The sequence below is a fragment of the Phragmites australis genome, chromosome 19, assembly GCF_958298935.1.
Source record: "Phragmites australis chromosome 19, lpPhrAust1.1, whole genome shotgun sequence".
In the NCBI taxonomy this organism is placed as follows: Eukaryota; Viridiplantae; Streptophyta; class Magnoliopsida; order Poales; family Poaceae; genus Phragmites; species Phragmites australis.
This window is the reverse complement of record NC_084939.1, coordinates 2,399,400-2,424,058: the sequence shown is the minus strand read 5'-3', so window position 1 is coordinate 2,424,058 and position 24,659 is coordinate 2,399,400. Positions and strand designations below refer to the sequence as shown.

Genomic DNA, 24,659 nt, shown 5'->3' with positions numbered 1-24,659 from the left:
CTAGTAATTAGTACTCATGTGTAGCTACTCCCACGTGTGTACCTCATAATGTGGGTTTTATATATCTAGCCCAACGGAGGTTATATACATAGAATATGTGAGTATACTAGATCATCTTTAGTGGTATATATATTGAGTACGTGAGGATACATGGTATACTCCTTTTTATATGTTACTACGAATGTATTATAACAATATGCTAAAAACTATGGGTTCCTTTGCAATTTTTTCATGTACTTTGCCTTACAGTATCTTAGAATGCGTATATATAAATATTACTTAAAGCGATAAATGGGTATGTGAACATACTCAAGGTGGTGTATCAGGTGGGAGTAGCTACATGAGAGTAGAAAGTATTTTCCATATGTATGTATGTATGTATGTATGTATGTATGTATGTATGTATGTAAACTGTGTAGCTATTATGCAGGCATGCTCAGCAGTAGTTCACCTGTGCGCACACTCCTAGTTACGATCCCAAAACTACTTGAGTTACGATCCGCCAAATAGGGAGTTACAACTAGTTAGTCTAAGAATATATATACACACACACACGTTGATTGTAACTTTCTACCTTCTCATATCGCAATTATGTACTTCTGGACGTGTGATTGTAATTGTTCTACTTGTCGGATTGCAACTAACTATTTTTTGGATTGTAACTGAGTGTGTGTACAGTGGTGAATGGTAACTATGCATATGCTCATTTTAGACATGCCGTGTGTGTATATATATATGCACATATATATACATGTGCTATTTTACACCCAAGGTGTAGCGTAATAGCCTATACCACCGGCCCAACCCAACCAACCGACCGAACCCATCAGACCAAGCCCAGCCGACCAAACCCACTTCGTCCAGCCTCTAGCATCCTTACATTTGTATATATATTTGTATATCTAATCTTTATAAGTTTGTATATTTTAGTTGTAACTACAGTCCTTACATTTGGTTGGAAGCTTTTACAACATGCATTATATTGTTACAACTGCTTAGGGTCTAATAGGCAATATGGATTCATGAAGAACCAAATAAATATGAAAATTCCAAAAAAATGATTTTACAATTACTTATCAATTTACCAATCCATCATTATTAAGTTTAAATTCAGTTTACTGGTTCCACATAAATCCACATATAGTATATAGGAAGAAAGGCAGAACTTGAGCAAGAAAAAAGGGCATGTTGCAGGTGAAAAAAAAGAGAAATCATTGGTGCTGTGGTCGAGTGTGATCATACCTGGCTTACAAGTGACAGTTTCAAAGTTTCTATCTCATTCAGCTTATCGACAACCTCCAATATAGTGGGTCTTCTCATTGGATCGGGCTCAACACATCTTAACGCCATTTCGATGCACGTCTTCACTTCTAGGCTATCTGCTTCCTGTGATGTATGCCTTGACGTTGCTTGCAACCTGTTCTTCCAGTTGTCATGTACCTTACAAATGGACCCATGCATGAAGCAGAAAGTTATCATGACAAAGTAAAAAAATTGACTATACTTGCTCACAGGGTAAAGGCAAATTAAAAATCTTCTTACAAGCTCAATAAACTGTTGGGAAGACATTTCGGCACTATTAGAGTATCCCAAAGGACCTGTCATTATCTTTATTATTATGACACCCAAACTGAATACATCATACTTCTTTGAGATCTGGCGTTTGTTAATGTATTCTGGTGGAACATACCCACTGCAATATCGAACACAATTATATGTTTTTTACAAATAATTATGAAAATAGCTGGATTTCTAATGAGGTACAACTTACAGTGTTCCTGCAAAGTTTTTCGTGATATGGGTTTGTGTTGTACCAAACAGTCTTGACAAACCAAAATCCGCAATTTTGGGCACCATGTTCTCATCCAGCAATATATTAGCAGGTTTTAAGTCCAGATGGTACATATGATTATCTTTGGAGCCATTATGAAGGTAATTCAAACCTTCGCAAATCCCCTTTATTATTTTGTAGCGAATGTGCCAATCAAGTCCACATGTTTCATCTGTAGAGGTAAACAAAAAGAATGTTACTGAGACCTTTTAGGCATCATTTTATTACATGCATAACTTAGTCTAAGTGGATTTAGCAACACATCATACCGGAAAGATGCTTGTCAAGGCTTCCATGCTTCAAATACTCAAAGCAGAGGGCTCTTTCTTCTATTTGAGCAAAATGGTATTTTCCTTTGACCTCAATAGGTGTGTGTCGTATTTCGTAGCAGTATCCAACTAACCGTATAATGTTATGATGCTGGACCCTCATAAGGTTATTAAATTCTTTCTCAAACCCTGCATCGTCAAGTCCTTGTGTCGGATATAGCTTCTTCACAGCAATCTCTTCTCCGTTATGCAGTACACCCTGTTGAAGTGTCTTTGTTAACAAATATGGTACGACAAGGTTCTTGTAGTTAGTTGTGGTATCACTCGAATAATAAAAATCCAAGCATTAATCATACCTTGTAAACTTCTCCGTACCCACCACTACCAACTTTCTGCTCCTCACAGAATTTATTTGTAATATCTTCTAAGAGCTTGAATGTAAGATCCCTTGGCGTCACACTTGCATGCTGTGACTCGTTCTCCATGTCAGTGGTCTAAGTCCCCTATTGGGCCAAGCTTCGGGGTCCCTTTATAAGGACACAAATCCTTTCATCAACAGAAGATAACGGCATGTGTATAAGCATATAACTTTACAGCAACAATCTTGTGGCTAGCTATAGCTTGAAAATGAACTAATTGATCAGTTCACAAACTGAAAATATAAATGTTCCCGCTCTAGTTTTATTTAGCGTGGATTCCCACTAGAGCTGGGGCTTAGGGCATGTCTGGAAAGCAGGAAGCAGTTCAGTTCCAGCAGAGCACATGCATGGTACCAAAATTATAACTAGTAGTATCTATTGACTATTGGTATCCCCAAGGATGGTAAAAAATCTCATTCCAGTAGCCATACAAAAACTTTATCACACTCCAATGTTTTGTACAGGGTCCTCTCCCAGCTCCATAATGGAATATGAGCATCTGGTGTAGCTTCCCCCCCCCCCCCCCCCCCAATCTAGGAAATGGATTGAAACCTTCACTGATTGGATAACTTTTCTGGAACCCGGACCAAATATATTCGACCACAATCAGCTCAACACATTCCCTTCCGTGTTTGGTACACTTAATTGAAGGAAAGGGGTACAAACGAGAGACCCTAGCTAATTGTAATTAAGACACCAAACAAAAAAATCAACAGATGTTACTGGATTGGGCTGCAGAGTATGGTTTGTTATGCGAATTTAAATTTCACTAATTTTAGTAGGATTTGTCTTGGCTCCTAAAGATACTTCTAACTAACTGCCTAAAATTGAACTCAATGATGAACACAAATTGAAACAAAGATAATTAAGCAAAACTAAGTGGAAGCAAAAATCTTATGAAGGAGGGGAATTCTTAGCAAATGTATTTATCACATGCATTACTAAGCAAGAACTGTCATTATGATCGACTAACCCGGAGAAGGCCGGCCAGCAAGCTAAGGCAGGAAAAAAAGAGACGATTTTGCGCAGCCAAAGCGAGGTCTTCTATATCCTTTTGGCAGCGGGCTGAACTGGGTGTTTGGGACTGAAGCATAAAGCATGAGAGAGAGATCTAGAGAGTGAGACGTTTCATATATAGTGATGATACGAGACCCCATCCAGCTAGCAGCAGTTAAGTCGACAGAGAGGTGATGAACAATTGGATGAAAAATATATATTTTAAAATCTATAAATAAAGTAGGTTTGTAGTTCATGGCATTATTCGGATCGACATATATATGTTACAGACTAAATCCATTTCCACTCCTGCATCTTGCAGCGGTATGATAATTTGCAGACGTACATATGTATATAAATCAATTGTGTCAACGATGGCAGTTTACATATTCAATAGGGGCGTCATGTATATGAATAATGTAATGCAACATTATTGCTATAGCGGGTCGTAAATGGTATATATTGTTTTGAGTTGACATAGCAGCTATCATTAGAGATGAGAATAGCTAACTCACGGCATGTACAAAAGTTCTTAACTAAAGAGGTGTTTAATTAGTGTATGACACATCATCCGAGAATGCCTCTCAGAGCTTATTCTTCCAATTAGAGCTAGCAAATATTCTTAGAAGTTCTTATGCATTTTGCAAAATTAAGATCACTCTCATTAGAAATTTATAAGGTCAATTGTAGTAGCCAATCGGTCGGTGGCTTGTTAGCTAGCTTAACTGTAGGACTGAGAACGGCGACTACAGTGGGGTGAATAAACGTCGTACAAAATTCTTTCGGACCAGATGACCTTCTCCTATTTAATCTCCCAACTCATCTCAAAACACAAGCAGAAGCAAAACGGAGAGAAACCTTAATTTCAAGGGAAAATTCCGGGACATGGCTCTCATGGGAGTTGATGAACTCTAGGTTCCATTGATACTGATCCCATGAGTCATTATCACAAACGATTGCAATTAACAGATGACAATTCAAAGAACAAAAGAAGGTCACCAAGAGAAAAAACCCTCCAAGTTGATGGATTAGAGTTACGGGAATTCAAGACCCACTTGTATGCATTTGCATATGAATTTAATGCCTCCAGCAACAAGGAGAATGACTTCACAGGATGCTGAAAATTCAGCCCAACAATCAAAACGAAAATCGCATTCAAAAAGAAAAAACTTGCAACAAAGCATGGAGCCAATAGAAGGAGATAAACATGATCACATGAAGAAAAACAAACTTTATTACTAGCAGACATCAGTCCTATTTTAGTGGATTACAAAGATTTTTCACTCTCAAAGCTCTCACTTATACAAAGGCTAAGCACTCCTCTCTCCCTCTCCAAAAACTCAACTACACAACTCTCTAATAGCTGGCTCAACCTCCCCACATAGCCCTACCCCTCTATTTATAGGTCTAGACAAAAAGTAAAATTCGCCAAAGATAACTCTTACTGTTGGACAAAGGCCCCTGTGTCACTGCTAGGATGACTCGGGCGGCCTCCCTGACCCCTAGCGCCACCACCCCTCTTCCTCCTCCAATCCGCCTCGCTGCCACCGGTGCTGATCGCTGGAAGTCCGCGTGGCTGCAAGGATGGCTGCAGCAGGGCTACATCCCTCTCGAGCCGGAGTTGGGGCAGCGTCGCCCCCTCCCAAGCAGCGCATGGTGGCACTGCATTCATATGCAATACGCGCTAGATCATTTCAACTCAAAAGAAAAAGTTGAAGTACACGTCGGATAGTCTGGCGATGGGCACAAAGAACGCTAGAGCATTTCTTGCAGAGAGGTTGCAAGTTGGCTCTGGTGGACTTACATGTGCTGGATGGTTCGGCGATGGGCATATGTACACGTCGGAGTATTTCATTCCAGAGGCAAAGGTTGAAGTGTACACCGGATTGTCCGATGATAGAGTGAAATGAACGCCGGAGCTTTTCTTGCAAAGAGGTTGCAAAGTGGCTCTAGTGAACTTATACTCGCCAGATGGTTCGACGTTCAAAGGAATGAACGTTGGATGCTTCGTCGGAGCATTTCTTGCAGAGAGGTTGCAAGATGGGTGGTCCAGAGAAGAAGTACATACCGGATAGTTCGGCGCTCAGGAGGTGTGGATGCCGGATCATCTAGCGTTCATGATTTTTCTGGGATATGTCTTAAGCTGAGGATTTCGACTTGGAACTAACTAGAGATGGTTTAGAGATATGTGTTTGCTTGTCTTGTGTTGTGCAGGTGATAGATGCAACTTGGCGACCGACGACGGGATGATAGGGGCTAAGTGGGGTGCTTGGTGCCGGACAATCGAGGAGGCCAAGTGGGGTCAAGGGTGATCCTAGCTTTGCATATGGAGGTTAAGCAAAGCATGGAATGAAGGATGAAGACAGTGTGTTGACAAAGTTAAGCAAAAAGGATGCCAATGCAAGTGACAAGATGACCCGGAGGGATTGGAAGCGGGAGAGACTTGCCGGTAGTCAAGATCGCAAGACGGAGTACATACGTCGATATCGGGATGCTTGCTTGGGATCAAACCAAACGACAGTGAGTCACGCTTCAAGAAGCATGTAAGGAGGTTTCGCGGTTTGGCCTCAAAAACTGTGGAAGGATGGGGTACACGTGGCATCAACGTGAAACTAGCGTAGAGGCAAAGCTAAGTCATGATGGCGCCATGGCCATCCGATGGACGAAGAAAAATTCGGACGAAACTTTTGTGAGAGAGGGAGAGTTTTGAGAGCCTTCCACTTGTGTTAAGTGGAGAGGGAGAGAGGAGTGCTTAGCCTATGTTTAGATGATAACTTTTGTGAGAAAAACACTTTGCAATCTGCCAAAACAAGGCATTCCACTGAGCTTAATGAAGAAAGTGTTTTTGCATATGCTTCAGTTCATCTCCTTCTAGTCTCCTGCTTTTGGCTCCTGTGTTTTGGTGCAAGTTTCGTATTTTCTTGTTGATTTGTGTTTTCCTTGAGGACTGCTCCTTTTGGGTCTTGTAAGAGGTGTTCTTCCTATTGCTAGAGGGTTAATCTTCTTATATGAGTTGGTCCTGAATCATTCCAACCCTCTGGATCTATCAACTTGAAGAAACTCTTTTTTCGGTGGCTAGTTCTCTTGTGTTTAGAAGTTTTTCTTTTTGTTGATTGCTTTCTTGCGCTATGAATCTTGATATGGACTTACATGGAACCTAGAGTCCCCATCCATCAAAGAGGAGTGTTGGTTTTGTAAGTCTTGTAATCTGTTCTTGTCTCTCTTGCTTCCACATGTGGTTTTGAGGTGTGTTGGGTTCAAGAATAGGAGAAGGTATCAATTTCGTAAGAAGTTTTAGGCACCTATTCACCCCCCCTCTAGTCGCTGTTCTTAGTCCTACATGGCATATCCACCTCCACTGGCCTCAATTGCGAGGGCGTATGCGTGAATGAACTCAGTCGAGTCCGAATCGCCTTTAGATTTAGACAGTTTTGGGGTCTGGAACCCCTCCGGGAAGGGCACAACCTATAGGTCCGCCTGAAGCAGAGAGCCGAGGTCTACAAGCGTCGCGCCAATGGGCCCGAGGCTCAACTGCCTGTAGATTGACCGTTGGCAATGCCTGGGGACAATGAGCTGCGATGCCAAAGCCCTCGCTGGCACCCGGAGCCTGTGCTAGCATCCCGCAGGGCCACCTACAGTTCCTCCAGCTAAGCCTAAAGGGCCGCCACGCATGCCAGTTAGTCGGCTATGGTGGCATGTACAACTGTGGCCTCAGCCACGACCTCTTGGGGGACAACGAGGTCCTCACTGCACTACTGCTGAACAGCCTCTAAAACAGCGGGCCCCCTAGCATCGGTCACTACCAGGGTCGCGGTCAGATCAGCGGTGGCCATGGGGTCCTCATTTCTCCCTGTTGAGGGGCTGGTGTCAGTGTAGCTTGTGCTTGGTGTGGTTGCCGTGTGGACCTCCGCACAAGTGTGGCAGCGGTGCCAGCCGCTTGTGCTGACGCCCTAGTTGTCTTCTTCTTTGCTGGCATCTTGCCTCTCCTAGTGCTTCTACACGTATTCTCTCCCCACGGATGATGCCAGCTATTGGTGAAAGAAAATATGTTTCCCACGAACAAGGTGCGGCGAGAGCCAACTCACAGGAGTGGCTCAAGCTTGGAGGAGAAGTAGAGAGAAAAAGAATACCAAGATGTGTTTTTAATGAACTAAACTCCCCTATCCATCGTGTGCCCATAGTCTATATTTATAGTGCCTTACAGAGGGAAAGGGTTCATGCATACCCCTACAAGGGGGTAGAGATACAAGCTGTTACTAGACAACCAGAACCTAGGGCTAACCACGTAATACATGGCTCAGGCCCAGGTAAATCTGAATCTACCCTGATGACATCATCTGACCGTGGTACTACAGTGGCATCAAGTGACCATAGTAGAGTGGCCGTAGCTGGTCGTTTGTTGCGACGTCGCTCTGTATAGGGTGTCAGGTCGATCGCCGAATAGATCAGTATTAAATGCAGGTCCTCTCATGGCAGGCAGAGGGTAGCCGGCGGCTCCCCCTCTGGTTGATCTTTCTGAAGGAACGATGCCCCCCAGGCTCCGGAGGTCAGGGCCTCCGGGGATCCCCGGGTCTCCGGAGCTGAGGCTCCGAGGCGACTCCAGATCCTATCGACTCCGGAGAGGTCCTAAGCCTAGGGGCCCACAGACACAGGTTGGCGGGACCAGAGGCGTCAAGGGTCCTTGATGACGACCCCCCCAACAATATATGCTCATGAACTAGCTCGCTGTAGTTTGAATTGGGACTCAGATCATTGCAATGTATGGCTTGATCCCCTCCTGGACTTTGTAAGCAATTTGGTGGTTCACGATTGTGCTGAACCAAGGTTTGAATAAAGTGAGCAAGTGTTGAAGTAAAAAAAAAAGCACCAATGCTATGCAATAAGCACCTTAATTATCTACTACTCTGCGCTCAAATAGATCTCTTTTACGATTGTATGCTAGCTGTCAAACTATTTTTTACCACTAATATACTCTAAAGTGTCAATCACTCTCTGATTTCCCTCTATCCAACTCTCTCATTTGTGTCTCTTACAAAAGCACACGACACAAGACATGAAGGAAGATGATAACACACGCACTCAAAAAGCTTTACGCAGCCAGGAACTACATATTGTCTTGCTTTCTCCTATTCATCCAGCTCATAATGAATTATGGGCTAGGGCATGTACAATGCACAACTCTTAAAGAGAGAGTAAATGCTACGTCACCAAGCATTGTGTAGAAGCCTCAACCTAGAATGGGAGAGCTCTCGGGATTGGCTAGGCTTTAACGAATCAAGTCCATCATCACCGTTAGTTGTTACGTCCAGCCTTGAAACGGTAATCATGCTGGTTCATGACTAAAGTCGGCAGTGAAATTTTAATTATCACTATCAGCTCTAGCTACCAACTGGCAGTGATGCTTGACGACTATCACTGCCGGTTCTAGCCACAACCGGCAGTGATAGTCAAGGTTTCACTACCGGCTCTAGCCACGAGCCGGCAGTGATAGTATTATTATCGGTTCGTGGCTAGAGTCAGCAGTGATAATTAAGTTTTACTGTCGGTTTTTTCGAATAGCTTTTTAGTGTTGGTCTTTGATACAAACCGGCAGTGATATTCCATCACTACCGCTCGTAAGGAACCGGCAGTGATGGACCGCGGTGCCTTATATTTGACTTTCTATATTTTTATATAGGGATTCTTCCTATTCAGACTGACCTTTTATTTCTCTGTGCGCTCTAACCGGCCTTCTAAATTTAACCCCCTATATTTCACTCACTCATATTTTGCCACTATCATATAACTACCAAATTGATTCTAACGGCTATATTTCTAACGATTTTTTCCCAATAGCTACTTTTTTCAATAACTATATGTGCGGTCCGAAGTTGTTGCCCCAGTATAACCATAGCTACAATCCTGTCACAGGCATGGTAACCGAAGTTACAATCCTGCTACAAAAGCAGTTAAATTTAAGGAATTTTCATTTGAAACATGTAAGATATTTTTAGTTGAAACCGGTTAAAATGAGTTGTTTGTTATTTATTTTATTAGTAAAAATTGGCGTGATTTTAGAAGCTCTATAAAGTTATCTTTTGAATTTATGAAATAGGAGAAAAGAAATAGAGTTTTGAAGCAAAAAGCAAGCTTATTTTGTTGGAACGAGGAGCGGGTGTGATCCGAACGTTGCAGGGAGGGGTCGTTGAGGGATAGGGAGCCGACAGTCGCACCCTACATTTGAGAACAAAGCGATGCAAAGTAGGGTCCTCAAAAATAGGGAGCCAGACAAGGACCGGTTGGAGAAGTAATTTCAGTGTTTTTTGCTAAAAATAATGTAGGAAATGAAAGAGAGTTCGGTTGAAGATGCCCTTATGATAACTGCTCCAAACGTCGACCGCCAGGCAGAGCGGCGACTCCGTCTGCGATCGATCGGGCTGACCTCTACCTTGCAGGATCGGATAGTAACGGCACATAGCGCCAGTCGTAATAAACTCTGAACTCTCGCCATTAACCACACAACGCGGCCAACATGCACACCACGTCCCATGCATGACGCGCACAGGCACACATCCACTAGACCACAACTAACAACTATTCTTTTGCCTTGAGTTGCATGCAGTAACCAACTAATTAAGTCTATCCGGAGTATCTCGCATGCACCACTACTGGCATTGTTGCACACAACACGGCTGCATGCTAATCACCTATCATCTCTAACCACACTGTCATGCACATACATACTCGTGACCACTCCTACAGAAGTAGTCATAAGTGCCGGTTGGTAGCAAACCAATCATCCATTCGTTCATTCGGGCAAAAACCAGCACTAATACTAGTTATCAGACCCGAAATTTATATTGAATCGATTTAATTCTCGCAACATCGCGTCCGTGGCTCGATTTTTCTGTCAGCTCAACTCTGGGCGATCTTATCCTCTTGTCCAGTCTCTCTCCTCTCCTCTCTCAAGTCCGGTCTCTCTCATCTCCTCTCTCTCGGTCTCCATCGACCTCCCCCTCCGGCCTCCACTCCGGTGTCTCTCCTCTCCTCTCTCTCGGTCTCCACCAGCCTCCTCTCCGGCCTCCTCCACTAGCCTCACCCACTAGCCTCCCCTCCGGATCCAGCCTCCTCCACCAGCCTACCCCACTGGCCTCCTCTCTGGCCTCCCCTCCGACCTCCCCCACCGGTCTCCCCTCCAGATCCGGCCGTATCTACCCTGGGACGGCGCAGATCTGACAGTTGAGGCGGTCCGGTGTGGCGGTTGAGGCCCTGGACGCCGCAGATCTAGCGGTTTTGTTTTGATTTTTGGGCTGCAATGTCGTGCTTGTGTATGGGCTGCAATGTCATGCTTGTTTTTGATTTTTGGTGTGTTGGGTTTGAGAATGGCGGTGGAAGGTGGCGCGGTGGAGGGCGGTAAGGAAGAAGTGTGGTGAAGGGCGAGGGAGGCGCGGTGGAGGGCGATGGAGGGCGGGGGAGGCGCGGTGGAGGGCAGGGGGAGCGCGGTGGTGGAGGGCGGCGGGGGTGCTGTGGCGGCAGTGGCGGCGGCGGGATGCTGCTCCCGCCGCCACTAATTTTTCTTTTTTTATTCTCTAAAAATGGCAATTGCGTCAGGTGTACAATCGGCACTGATATCGGTCGAGTATCAGTACCGAGTAAAGAGTGCCAGTTGAAAAACCAGCAGTGAAGATGTTTTTCAACCGGAAGTGATGTGCCCTTTTGCAGTAGTGGACACGGGCACACGCATGACCATGTCAAGATTAAATTCGAACAAAAAGTATTAAGGCCTGTCACATACAAATTATATTAGTAGATTTGTTAATCATATAGATTTAATTATTTTACTAACATATGCTTACACGCTCCCCACCCCCCACCCCCCCACCCCTCTCTCCCAAAAAAAGAAAAAAAACATGCCTCTTGCATCTCATGATGCACACAAGTCAAATGGACAAAAGCAGAAGAATCGGTAACAAAACAAAATATATGTTGGACCTTATGGCTTTGTCGTCCATCCATATATAATGATCTAGTGGAACTCTTTAATTCGAAGTTTTTTTAATCCAGGTTCAACTTCCGGTTTCTTAGTACACAATATGGTGAAAGCTAGCTGTGTCACGAAACCGCCGTTTGTGCAACAAGAGATTTGGTCAACTGGATACTGCGGCCATTTCTACGTTAATTGGGACCTAAAGTGAGTTCCTATAAATACTAGCTCTCTTTGTATTAAGAGAAAGAAAAAGGCGTTAACGTTTAAGCTGAAGTAGACTCAAGCCTAAGTGGTGCGGTGTGCACGTAGCCGTACCTCCCACAGAACTGTCAGTTGCTTATAGTAATACTTAGATTCAGGGGATCAACAATGTTTGGTGTTTATAGCTAGCTGCTTAAGGAGAGGTGTTTATGGCTAGATGCTTAAGGATAGAGAATGTTGAACACCTACATAAAAATTATATTTTTTAATGTAAATAAAGAATACATGTGTTGCCGTCCAATAACCTGTATATGGCTAGATGCTTAAGGATAGAGAATGTTGAACTCCTGAGGAATCCCTCCAGTTATGCTGTTGCCGTCCAATAACCTGAAACCATAGTATGTGGCAATCAGAACAGCAAATTTATCCATTTTGTACGGGAAAGTAATTTTATATATGATTGGACCCTTTTTTATGAGGACGAAATGTTGGAACACACAAGAATAGATCGTTGAACTTACAGCTGTTGTAAAGTTGTTAACTTTGCAATGCTGGGCGACAAGACTCCTGTTAACCCAGATGAGCTCAAGGTTCTGCAAACTCAGAACTGAGAAACTAAGCAAATAGTCGTGTGAACACAAGTACATGTCATTACAAACTTATATAATAAAGTAGGATAGAATGGAGCTTGCAAATGTTCCATCCAAACGAAAACTCTCCTCCTGTTATGAACAGTTGGGCTCAATCACTTCAAACATAGTTAGCTAAGAACAGAATGTTTCCTCATGTTTAAAGGCCAGAATGTGGATTATGTTAAACCTAGCTGCGTTGGACGGGAATGGATTTCAAAGTTCAGATAGCTCAGAATCTAAGATGAAGAGGCTGAACTTACATCTCAATAACTTTGTTGTCTTGACTACAAGTAACACTACCCAAATAGCAGGGGCTCATTTGATTATCCTTCCAGTCTTTTAGGATACCACGATTGTCGTTGAGTTGCATCCTCATTTCGTACAGTACTTCGACTGTGGACAAAACAAATAGTCTTACCTTGATGTAGACTCAAGAGAACAAAAAAGTGGTGAAATTCGTCTTATTGACATCTATTCAGTGACTCGTACAATTTGGATTCTTGATCAGTTAACTATATAGAGCATGCCAAAGTACAATATTTTGCCAATCTGGAGATGTCCATTTTGTTAGCAATAGCAATTTGTATTCTCTGGAGGCCTTGAGCCACTATATATACATATATACAGGTGATAATATGCAAAAAATCCCTTATAGATTGGAGATATTACACAGAGAGATATCTCTAACACATTTCAAGTAAAGAAAATGAATAGTACTATTTTGCAAAGATAGGAAACTTAGCCTAGCTCAGTTGGTTGAGAATGTGGATGCATGCTTAGACCATCCAGGTTTGAGTCCTTTTCGACACGAATTTGAATGTTTATTTTTTCTTATTTATAATGCCACCTCATACCTCCTAAGTCGGTCGAGCTTTTTCTATTTTTCAAAGGTAGTATGCTGAAAGGGGTCAAGCAGTTGATCTGCAGCACATCACTAGTATGCTTTAGGATCTATTATGCAGTTTTCTTCTAGAGTTTCTAGTTCAAACATTTAACTGGTGACATGGACAGGGTGCCAAATCTCTAACAAACACTTATGTGGTCAGTACTTAGTAGAGATAGTCTAGTCAATACCACAATAATTTCCATGTCTCCTATGTCGATTCAGTCAAATTCTCAATTTAAATATGCAATTGTCTAATCTAATGCCAGCCAAAGAAGAATATCTGATTTCGCAAAAATGTTGAGGCCTTACCTTGGAAGTCAGAAGCTACAAAAGATTGTAGGCATCCCAATAAAATGATCAGAAATGCTAATAGCTCCATGCTTTCTGAAAGTATCCTCAGTTTGTTATGCTTTCAGGAACTGAAGCGCTGCTGAATGTACTCTGAATCTGTTAGCCTGATTCAAAATTGAGACCCTCTTGAAGCGAGATCGATGCTCGACAGCTGCATCACTGATGTGAAACGTATAAGAGGAGAGCAATCTGAGAAGAATTGGTGAACAGAAACACTCAAGAGAAGAAATCTGACACGGTCCTCAACTGGAAGCAAGATGGAATGGTATACCTGAACATGCCAAGATTCTACTTCAGCATAAAATTTAGGTTGTTGAAATTATGTGCACAGTGATGAGAATTGGGTTATGTTGCAAAGGTCCCGTTTTGACTGCTTGTATGAAAAAAAAACATTGGTACGGGTGAAATGAGTCTCAGTGTGGTCACTGGACTTCAGTAGTTCAATTGTATTCTGCACTTCTCAGAAATTTCCTCTGATACATTTCTCAGAAAGAAAAGTTCCTCCAATAAGATATATGATGTACGTACAAGTCCAGAAATCAATCCCAGTGAAATTTTCTGTATAAAGATGAGTCCTTATGACCCTACTGGCCTATACCTATCACTGACCAGTGACCACTCTGTTCCAAGAACTTCTGATTATGACATGCAAGTGAACTTTCTCTCACACTTTCCTCTCCATTTCGTCTCTGCAGGGTGCAGGTGGTGTTTGCCTGTTTGGCAGTGTTTTGTTCTGCCAAAGCAAAGCTCCACCTATTTTCCCTAAGTAAAGCCACTGTCTTCCCAAGTTCCCCTAATAGGATTATTGTAATCTTCTAATCTAGAGTACATTCAGAGTTAGAGAAGAATATGAAGAGGATCAATGCTAAGGTTGATCATTCTATCTCTATTGAAGACTTAGTCAACATAATTGATCACATCAAGAAGGAGAAAAAGACCAAGATCGAGAAGAGGAGACAAGAGGAAGAGCCAAAACACTTGCTAGCATAGGGAAATGGGTGAACGATGATGAAGAGTCAAGCTCAAGTGATGAAAGCTTCATCATCCTCCCCTCCCAGAAAAGTTGTTCCTCAAGGTCGTCATCACACAAGTCGTCATCGCGCAAGTCATCTCATAGGTGACTTATGACTAAAGGTATGGATAGCGATGTAAGTGATGATGAATCCGATGAAGATTCTCTTTCCTATGATGAACTCCTTTATTTAATCAATGAGCAATAAAGTTCTCTTAAAAAACAATCTAAAGAGTATAAGGATGCATTCACTTACTATGTTGCTACGGAAAACAAGTATGAGTGGGAACCTTCACAAGATAAATGAAAATTGTATGAAAAAAATCCAACCAATATTAGGAACAATGGCTGGTGCAACCACTGCATTTTTAGGATCAACCTACCCCACCGCCAATATTTTCTATCCTTATATAGTGAATGTTAAGATTGCATTGAAAGTGGCACTTCAATATGGAGATGCACATTTGATGAGTATGACTGCTACCATGTTGGAAAAATTCGATAAGTATTGGGAGAAGAGGAACAATGTTATGGTTATTGCTACAATCCTTGACACCAGATTCAAAATGAGGTATATCAATTGGGGCTTTGCACAGATGTATGACTCCTCAAAGTTTGAAAGCGAGATTGATGACATCAATAAAGAGTTGGAAGGACTCTACAACATGTATGAGATGGATTATCGCCACAAAACGATTGCCAATAGCATAGGAAGGGCTCAATCATCCTCATCTTCAAAGGATACAAGTAGCTGGTTGGCCTCAGTTGTCTATTTTAGTCTTTTTTGCAAGCTAGTGCTACAAAAGGCTCAAAATTAGAGTTACTCATCTATTTAGATGAAGCAAATGTGACCCTAGATGATAAGGATTTTGACTTACTTAATTATTGGAAGGTGAATGCCCATAGGTTTCCTCTTGTGTCCAAAATGGCGAAGAAATTCTAACTGTTCTAGCTAGCAGTGTATCATCAGAGTCAACTTTTTCTACCGAAGGTAGAATTCTTAATGACTATAGGAGTTCTTTGAGCCCAACCATGGTCCAGGGTTTAGTGTGTGCATTGAGCTAGATACGAGGTTCTAAAAATGACATGAATCCTCATATGTTTGTGGTATGCATTCCTATACTAATAGGCTATTTGTAAAACCTGCCTTGTTTTCAAATATCTTTTTGGTAAGATTGTTTATGTAATGCTCATTTTACATTGTCTTTTTAGGAAGAAGATGATGCCGATGATGTTGAGTCCGTGCAATTTCTGGTATCTGTGGTGGCAAGTAACTAGTAATGAATGATAGTGATGGAGGGTGAAGCAAATTGTGCTACTGCTGCTCAACTGTTGCTACCTGCTATCTGCTGCTACTGCTAAATTTTGCTTGTATGTATGTATCAATGAACTACTTGATGCTTGTATGAATTGTGCTTGTATGTATGTATGAATGAACTACCTGTTGATGTTGTTGCTACCTGCTACCGCCTGGTGATGCCGTTGCTACCTGGTGAAGTGGTGATGCTGCTGCTACCTGTTGCTGCTAAATTTTGCTTATATGTATGTATGAATGAACTACCTAGTACTTATATGAATTGTGCTTGGATGTATGTATGAATGAACTACCTGGTGATGCTACTGCTAAATTTGTGCTGCTACTAAATTGTTTTTTTTTTTGCTGATATTGAGCTTGTATGTATGAATAAACTAGCGTGTACACGAGCTCTGACATATTGATTTGGTCTAGCTCGTGAGCTAAACAAGCTAGCTCGAGCTACTAACGAGTCAAGCCGAGCAGGACATTTAGCTCGTTTTCTTAACAAGCCGAATCGAACCAACTCATTATGTTAATGAGCTGAAGCTGGCTCGATATCCAGCATTAGCCGCAACTTGTCCTCATCTAACATGTTGCTGGCTTTTTGTTCATTGGATCTCTCTCTTCTCCTGGGCACTCTGCCTCCGCCTCCGCCTCCACCTCCACCTCCTCCACAGCGGTGGCCACCACGTCCCTCGTCTGGGACCACGCCGCCGGTGTCGCCTTGCCTGCGGGGTTGCCCCATCTTAACTCCCCGCACTGGATCGCCGTGGTCACCAGGTCTGCCTGGCCGGATCCACCAGGGGCCACCGTTGCTCCCCGTCCGGCCAACTTGTCCACCCATCGCGGATTCCTCTCCGCACACGCGATGCTGCTCTGCTCCGGTTGCCGGGATCCGTGGGATTCTCGTCGCCGTTCCGCCGCCGCCGCAGTCCTCCCATGGCCGCTTGCTTTCTCCATTGCATCGTCGCATTCAGTCCGAGCCGCCAGCTCGACCCATTGCCGCCACTGGTTTTGATCTGCCCGCCGTCGAATCTCACTTGCACGCGCCCGAGCTCTGTCGTCTTCACCGCCGGCGTCTGTCGTCGGAGACAATGAAGACACACTCTCTCGCTCACTCAACACACGCGATGTGTACACGGTAGTTTTTGTGCCGCAAGATTGCAGCATTTTCTAACTCTATCATTGCTTAAAAATAGAGGAATACCAAGACTTGGTCGAGCTCACATTATTGTAACCAAAAATAGAGAATACTAGGAACGTGAACGTGCTAGGATTATGCAACAATCTCCCCCTAAGACATGGACCCGGACGCGCCTGAGCGACTTCGTCAGGACGTCAACAAGTTGTTCTTGAGAGCTTGTGAAGTCCACTTGAATCCTCCCGCCATCCAAGCACTCACGAATGAAATGAAACTTGGTGTCGATGTGCTTGCTTCTATCATGGAGGACGGGATTCCTGCTCAATGTAATAGCGGACATGTTGTCCATCTTCAACCTTGGCGGCTGTGGCTCTGCCCCGATCACATCGCCCAACATCCGCACAAGCCATATCGCCTGGCACGTCGCCGCCGCACCAGCAATGTACTCCACCTCACAGGATGAGAGTGCCACTACTTTTTGCTTCTGAGATTGCCAAGAGATTGGCATGTTGTCGAGGAAGAAGATGATGCCGGTGGTGCTCTTCCTGTCATCAATGTCCCGCCCCCCCCATGTCGCTGTCGCTGAAACCCAGCAGCCGGAGCTCCCTTTTGCCGCACTTGGGGAAGACAATGCCATAGTCTATCGTGCCAGAGATGTACCGGAGAAGATGCTTCACGGTCGCCAAGTGATCCTCCCTCGTATTCTCCATGTACCGGCTCACGTAGCCGACGACGAACGTGATGTCGGGCCATGTGTGCACAAGGTATCGCAAGCTACCAACCAAGCTGCGGTACATTGTGGCATCGACCTCCATTGTGGTGCTCTCCTTCTTCAGCTTTAGGCGCACCTCCATCAGCGTCTGGCAGGGGTTGTAGTCCTCCAGACGCGCCTTCTCCAACAGCTTCCTTGTGTACGCCGCCTGGCTTAGCATCACGGCCTCCTGCGTCTACTTTACCTCGATCCTCAGGCAGTAGGAGAGGAGGCCTAAATTGCTCATGCAAAACAGCCACTGCATCTCTTCCTTGAACGCCTCGACCTCCTCCTTGCTTGAGCCTGTGATGATGAGGTAATCCACATAGACACCCACCACCACACACGACGTTGCGTCGCCCCGTGTGTACAGGCTGTGCTCGCTGGCACACCTGGTGAAGCCGAGCTCGCGCAGGCTCCCATCCAGCTTCACGTTCCATGCGCGCGGCGCCTGCCGGAGCCCGTACAAAGCCTTCTTGAGCTTGAGCACCTTCCCCTCATGCCTTGCAGCGACGAAGCCGGGCGGCTGCCAAACGTACACCTCCTCGCCAAGCTCGCCGTTGAGAAAGGCTGATTTGACATCCATGTGATGCACAAGCCAGTTCTCACACACCGCCATGGCTAGGACAATGCGCACGGACTCCATCCTCGCCACCGGTGCAAAAACTTCGTCAAAGTCAATCCCCAGTTGCTGGACGTAGCCTTTTGCCACTAACTGGGCTTTGTGCTTGACGACGACGCCCTTCTCGTTGCGCTTCAACTTGAAAACCCACTTCAAGCCGATCGCACGGTGTCCGGGTGGAAGGTCCACGAGAGCTCAGGTCCCGTTCTCCTCGATCGAGGCCATCTCCTTCATCATGGCCTTGCGCCAGCACTCCTCGCCACGCGCCTCCTTGAACATGGCCGGCTTGTTCCCCACTGCGAGCAGCAGCTCCTCTGGAGCATCGCACTCCGCTAGGCCTGGTGGCGACGACGGCCCCAGGATATTGTCGACCATTCAAAAACGGAGTGGTGCATCGTCGTCATGCTCTGTGTCGAGATCCAGCTCCGTGCTTGGTGGCGACGCGAACTCCACCGCCTCTGATGACGCGTTGCGCGCCGTTTGCGTGTGCGACTCCGACCCGCACGTGGGTGTCGACGCGCGCGACCTCGTGGACACAGAAGGCGTCGCGGCCCCGTGGACCGGGTTCACCACCACCCGCTCTGGTGGCGTGCCGGGTGCAGTGTACACCTTCATGAACTCGATGTGGAAGGGCTCTGAGTCGGGCATGCCGGCATTCCCCTCCACCTTGCTCCAATCCCATGCTCGTGTCTCGTCAAACACCACATCACGCGACACGTGCACGTGCTCAGTGTTCGGATTGTAGAGCCAGTACGCCTTGGAGCCCGGCTCGTACCCGATGAACACCATCGGTGTACTGCGGTCGTCCAGCTTGCACTGGTGTCCGCTGGTGACCTTCACGTGTGCAACACAACCAAATGCGCGAAATAAATCCACAAGTGGCTTGTAGCCATACCAGGCCTCGAATGGCGTCACCCCGTCCACGCTCTTCGTCGGCACCCGGTTCAGGATGAAGACAGCTGTGGTGACTGCCTCCCCCCAAAGCCAGCCAGGTACCCGCATCCCCTTCATCATGCTCCTGGCCATGCCCAGCACCATCTGGTTGCGCCGTTCCACCACGCCGTTCTGCTGAGGCGTGTACTGCGCAGTGAGATGACGCTGCATCCCCAGCTCGGCGCAGTAGTCCGTGAATTCGCCGCCACGATCGGTACGCAGCGTGCCGAGTTTGCGCCCTGCTTCCTTCTCCGCCTGCGCTTGAAGACGGGTGATGTCCGATGCTGCTTCATCCTTGAAGGCAAGTAGCACGAGCCCCATAAAGCGGCTCTTGTCGTCGACGGTGAGCAGGAAGAGGCGCTTTCCCCTCGGTGTCTGCGGCGTGATCAGCCCGCAGAGGTCAGCGTGGACCAGCTCGAGGAAGTGCGCGGCGTGGAACGAACTCGTCGCTGGGAATGAGTGGCACCGCTACTTCCCGGCCAAGTAGCTATCGTAGACTTGATCGATGTGATCAATCCGCGGTAGTCCACGTACCAGCTCCCCTTGCGCCAGCTTCTTCAGCCCCTGAAAGCCAAGATGGCCGTACCTGGCATGCCTAGGGATGGCAACGGGTCTGCCCCCGCCGAGTTTTACTGGAACAGACCCAAACCCAAAACCCGACTCGCCAAACCCGACCTGAACCCGAAATCAATATCGGGCACAAAACCACCCCCGCCCCCAGCCCCGACGGGGACTCGAAACCCGACGGGGCAACCCGAAACCCGGAAGTGTGACAGCGACGGGTCGGGGCGGGGTGGGCAAGCGGGGAGGGCGCGGCGGGGCGGGCGAGCGGGGCGGGCGCGGGTGTTGGGTGGGCGGGGTTTCGGGTGACACCCATGGGTGAAAAAACAGACCCAAACCCGAACCTGACCCGAGTTAAGGCCCCGACCCGACACGACCCGATAGCTTTGCGGGGTTTTTTTCACCCGAACCTGCCCCCGTCGGGTCTGAAACCCGCGGGGACCCAACTCGATGGGGGAAATTGCCACCCTTAGGCATGCCATTGCCATGCCACCTAGGTGCCTTGCGCGGACAGGCACACCGGCTTGTCGATGTTGAGGTCGAGGACATAGAGCCGACTCGGTGATCGCTGGACCTTCGCCATTAACCGCCGCCGCTGATCCCAGACCCTGAGGACCCCATCCTCGATGTGGATCTTGTACCTTTCTTCATCGAGCTGGCCCAAACTAATGATGTTTGCAGTCAGCCGAGGAATGTGGTACACGCCGGTGAGCTCTTGGTGCTCGCCATTCTTGCACTTGAAGAGGACGATGCCACGCCCCTCGATGCCGATCACTGAGCTGTTGCCGAATCAGACGGTGCCGCAGATCCCTGTGTCGAGCTCGGCGAAGGCAACCCGCACGCCCGTCATGTGATTGGTCGCTCCCGTGTCGAGGATCCAACACGCGGACCAGCCCTCGCCCTTCTCTCCGAGCTGAACAAACATCTTCTTCTCGTCGAGGTGGATCGGGGACCCACCCGCCGGCAGCGTAGAGCTCAGTAGTGGCGGGGCAGAGTGGGAGGTAGCATTGACCGACACCACCACCACCAGCAAAGTGGGCTCCTTCTCCTCCTCCGCCTGGGCCACATGGGCTTGCTCGTCCCTTTTCTTCTTGCGACACTCGAGGGGCCAATGGCCCATCTTGCCACAGTACCAGCACTCATCGTCGGCGACAGTGTTCCTGCCATTTGCGCCACGCTTGGGTGGCTTGAAGCTACCACGACCGCTGTCGTCCTTGCCGCGCCCGCGTCCTTGGCCTATGCGCGGTCCAGAGCCCGAGCGCTTCCCATGGTCGCTGGAGCCTTCCCCGGACAGCTGCAGCCGCGTAGCCACGCACGTGATCAGCTCATCCTCGGTCAGGTTGAGTCTAGCCGTAGACTAAGCGAGGCCGTGGCGCTCCTCCGCCGCCTTGAGCCGCCCGATCAGCTCCTCCACTGACACCATGCTGAGATCAAGCAAGGTTTCGATCGACATGGCGATCTGCTCGTACCCGGGTGGAAGGGCTTGAAGAAACTTGCGAACGACCTCCTCCTCATCGTAGCTGTTGCCGAGGACCGCGAGCTGGTTTGTGATACCGGTGATGCGGACGCCGAATTCTTCCACCGTCTCTCCGTTGTGGAACTTGAGGGTGTCGAAATTGCGACGAAGAGTGCTCGCCTTCGCCTTGCGGATGCGCTCAACGCCGACATGCATCGTCTTGATCGCCTCCATGCGACCTGTGCGCTGGCCTTCCTGGCGATGTTGCCCATCATCTCCACCGGGACGGCCTTGGCGATGGCCTCCAGCGCCATACTGTCCTTGATGTAGTCGTCGGTGCCGACGCTCACCGCCGTCCACAGGCCCCGTGCCTACAGCATGACGTGCATGAGCGTTGACCAGTCGGGATAGTTGGTCTTCGTCAGCATCGGGTAGGAGCCGCTGCCGCCGATCTCCTTCACAACACGCTGCACCACGACCTCGTCACGGCGACGCGGTTGGCGCAGAGGTGGTGACGGCGACTGACATCGACCATGGGGGTTCGGCGTCCGGGAATGGCCGCTCAGTCTCGCCCACGCTCTGCGCCGCCGGGTCCGCCCGAGAACACCGTCCTCTGCGTCGCCGGATCCGCCGCGCATAGGATGGTGTCGCACCCTTGCTTCTTCGTCGCGTCGGCCGTGAGTGGCATGAAGAGCTTTCCGGTGTCCGAAGGCCGCAACGTCTCCCTCTTCTCCGATGAATCCAACAACCGGAACTCTTGGACTTGATGCAGTTGGGGAAGCTGGAACCGATGAATCCAACAGCCGGAACTCCTAGACTTGATGCAGTCGGGGAAGCTGGAACCGAAGGCTGCTTTTCTCAATGCCTCACTGGTGGCGGACGTGTTCCTTGTCCTTGCTGCGTCTCACAAGGCGGTGCTGTCAAAGGCGAGGGAGTCGCTGACCACACCTCTACACTCCGAGCTCGTCTACAACTAAGAATAGGTCAAAGCATATAACGGAATCCCTGAAGCATTGCGGGACCTCTCATTGTTGCTCCCGTTTGGATCCATTAAAGATTTTACTCTACGATAATTTTGAAGAGATAGATTCTACATATATTAGTTTTAGTTTATCTAAATTTATTACTTAATGTCATATTTTTCAAATGCAACGTTATTGGAGCTGACTTGTATTTAAGAGGATGTTAAAGGTATAATATTTAAGGTTATTATGATAATTTTTTAGTCTAAAATTTCTTTCATTTACTCTATATATTGCCTTAAATAGACTACAATTGAATGCAAGCTGCTATTTCTAACACCCCACAACCATTCCACATAAGGCAAATAAGAGGCTGAAACCCTCCTCCAAAGTCAAAACCAGAAACCACTCTAATGGTAGTCTAAGTAAACCCAGAACTACCTTGCAATTTCAAGCTTTTTTGTTACTACCTTGCATTTCCCAAAGCCTCATCCCAATAGGCAGCAAAAAAAAAAAAAAAAAAAAAAAGGCATGCTCGCTTGACGCCCGCTGGGCAAAAGCTCCCATCGGTCCAATAGTTCTAATCGCCATCCGACCATCCACATCCTGGAGCCGAGGCACCGCCCGCTGAGCCGCCGCACGCTTGCCATGAACGGTGCTTGGTTGCGCTTGTGACTTGATCGACCTTGCCGGCCATCTCATCGCCTCGTCGGTAGCACCACGGGTAGCCTAGGACTCAGGTGATCTCGCCAGCTCCAAGCTCTGCCTGCCCGTCTTGTGTATGTGATGCGGTCTTAAATCCCTTTGATTCATTTGGTTCTTACGATGCACACAATGTATTTAGTCTTAATGACTTTTATCTAAAGACATATCAAACATGGATTTAATAAGACTTAAAATTTAACTTGATAACTTTATTGATGATATGAGAAAAGATGAGCTTGTTTTTTAAATTGGTATTGCTTCTGCCAATGGTGATGACAAGTGTTAAATATAGCACACGACTTTTCGGCTGTGTTTAGTAAAATAGGTGTAACTTTTGTATAGAAACTCCGATTTTGACGTACTTTTTTTCACAAAAAATAATTTCGAGACCGACGAGAAAAAAATCAACTAGACTTTGTCCTATTACCCATTTTAACCCTAAAATCTAGAGCCAGAGCATATTTTTTGGCATTTTTTGAGTCTCCGAGGCCCTGGAAGGCTCGGGCAATCAGGTGTTTTGTGTTCTGTCTTAACTTGTCCTCGTACTTACGTGTTATGTGTATCTACCTTCTAGGATTTTGACTGCATCGAGTATTTTTAGCATTGAGTCTAGTGAAGAATAAGTTGAGAAATAGTATGAGCAACAAGTTATTAAATGAATGTTTAGTTATATTTATTGAGCCTGATATTTTTTGCAAGGTAAATGAGGATGATATCACTTGAGACCTTCATGACTATGAGAAAGCATAAAGTAGAGTTCTAAGTAAGTATTGCAATCTTATATGTATCAATCTATGTAAGTCTTTATTTCATATTTAGACTATTTATATTATACTTTCGTAAATTTCAAACTTATTTGTTGAATTTACGATATTGAGAATATTTAATATTATTATATTATACTTTCAGTAAAATTTATATTTATATATTGGATTCAAAAATTTTCAGCAGACACACACATCGATCAAATCCTAGCTCTACCACTATCTAATGGAGAGCAAGCAATCCAGTCAAGTAGACGGATACTCGAAGAAGAACTAAGATAAAGATGAAGACGACGAAGGAGGAGAAATCAAACAGGTAGTACTTGCATGTTCACATGCCATGCAAGGAAGAGTGGCTTCTTATAACTTACCAAGAAAAGAGGGAGAATCTTCAAGCCTGTGATGCTCCTAGCTTCTTAGAACTTTCTCTTCTTCCAGGTGTATCCTCGGATGAACACCTAGCTGGGGGGAATGGGAAAGGAGAGGATAGAGCAGTCTCAACACTGAGGTCTGAGGCAAGAATGGGTCAAATTTATCTGAGAGCTCTCCCTGAAGCAGTTATTCCCGGCTATTGATTGGATCACGCAACGAATGGCTCATATCTATTTTTGCAAATATTCTCCGATCAATCAATCCGAGCCGTCCACCTGTAATCCAACGGTGCAAATACCTTCGTACTCTCGGAGCTCCGAAAGTCTGTTGAGCTTTATCTTACTTAAATAACCGGCTAATAGATCTTATAAATCTTATAGCATGGTCCTTCTATATTTTTGGCATACGATTTTGTTAGAAAGGCAAGTTGAATATTAGAAAAAGGAATGGATTAGGTGTGTGTGTGTGAGAACATAGGGCGTTGAACTAAAATGATGGGGATTTGAGCCTCAAAGTTGTTTAAGGAGACTAT

General features: G+C 46.1%; 2 protein-coding genes across 2 annotated transcripts in view; both read right to left on the bottom strand.

Moving 5' to 3' along the window:
• Positions 1-24,319, bottom strand: part of LOC133901023 (receptor like protein kinase S.2-like) — a 28,076-nt gene extending 3,757 nt beyond the window's left edge. The window contains exons 1-10 of the mRNA XM_062342317.1: positions 24,127-24,319; positions 13,510-13,710; positions 12,575-12,707; positions 12,204-12,275; positions 11,988-12,069; positions 2,457-2,646; positions 2,101-2,359; positions 1,772-2,003; positions 1,543-1,693; positions 1,243-1,440 (exon numbers count right to left, since the gene is read on the bottom strand). Of these exons, the coding sequence (XP_062198301.1) occupies positions 1,243-1,440; positions 1,543-1,693; positions 1,772-2,003; positions 2,101-2,359; positions 2,457-2,585 (969 nt within the window). The 5' untranslated portion in view covers positions 2,586-2,646; positions 11,988-12,069; positions 12,204-12,275; ... (1 more) ...; positions 13,510-13,710; positions 24,127-24,319. The remainder of the gene's footprint in view (positions 1-1,242; positions 1,441-1,542; positions 1,694-1,771; positions 2,004-2,100; positions 2,360-2,456; positions 2,647-11,987; positions 12,070-12,203; positions 12,276-12,574; positions 12,708-13,509; positions 13,711-24,126) is intronic.
• On the bottom strand, positions 20,293-21,631 carry LOC133901033 (uncharacterized). The gene has a single exon (XM_062342328.1). It carries the CDS (start codon positions 21,556-21,558, stop codon positions 21,226-21,228), a length of 333 nt encoding a protein of 110 aa, XP_062198312.1. The 5' UTR covers positions 21,559-21,631; the 3' UTR covers positions 20,293-21,225.
• Positions 24,320-24,659: the final 340 nt, after the last annotated feature.

What these genes read in the sequence shown, in the direction of transcription:
- LOC133901033 (XM_062342328.1), bottom strand. Translation starts at nt 21,558, where the DNA reads ATGGAGGCGATCAAGACGATGCATGTCGGCGTTGAGCGCATCCGCAAG.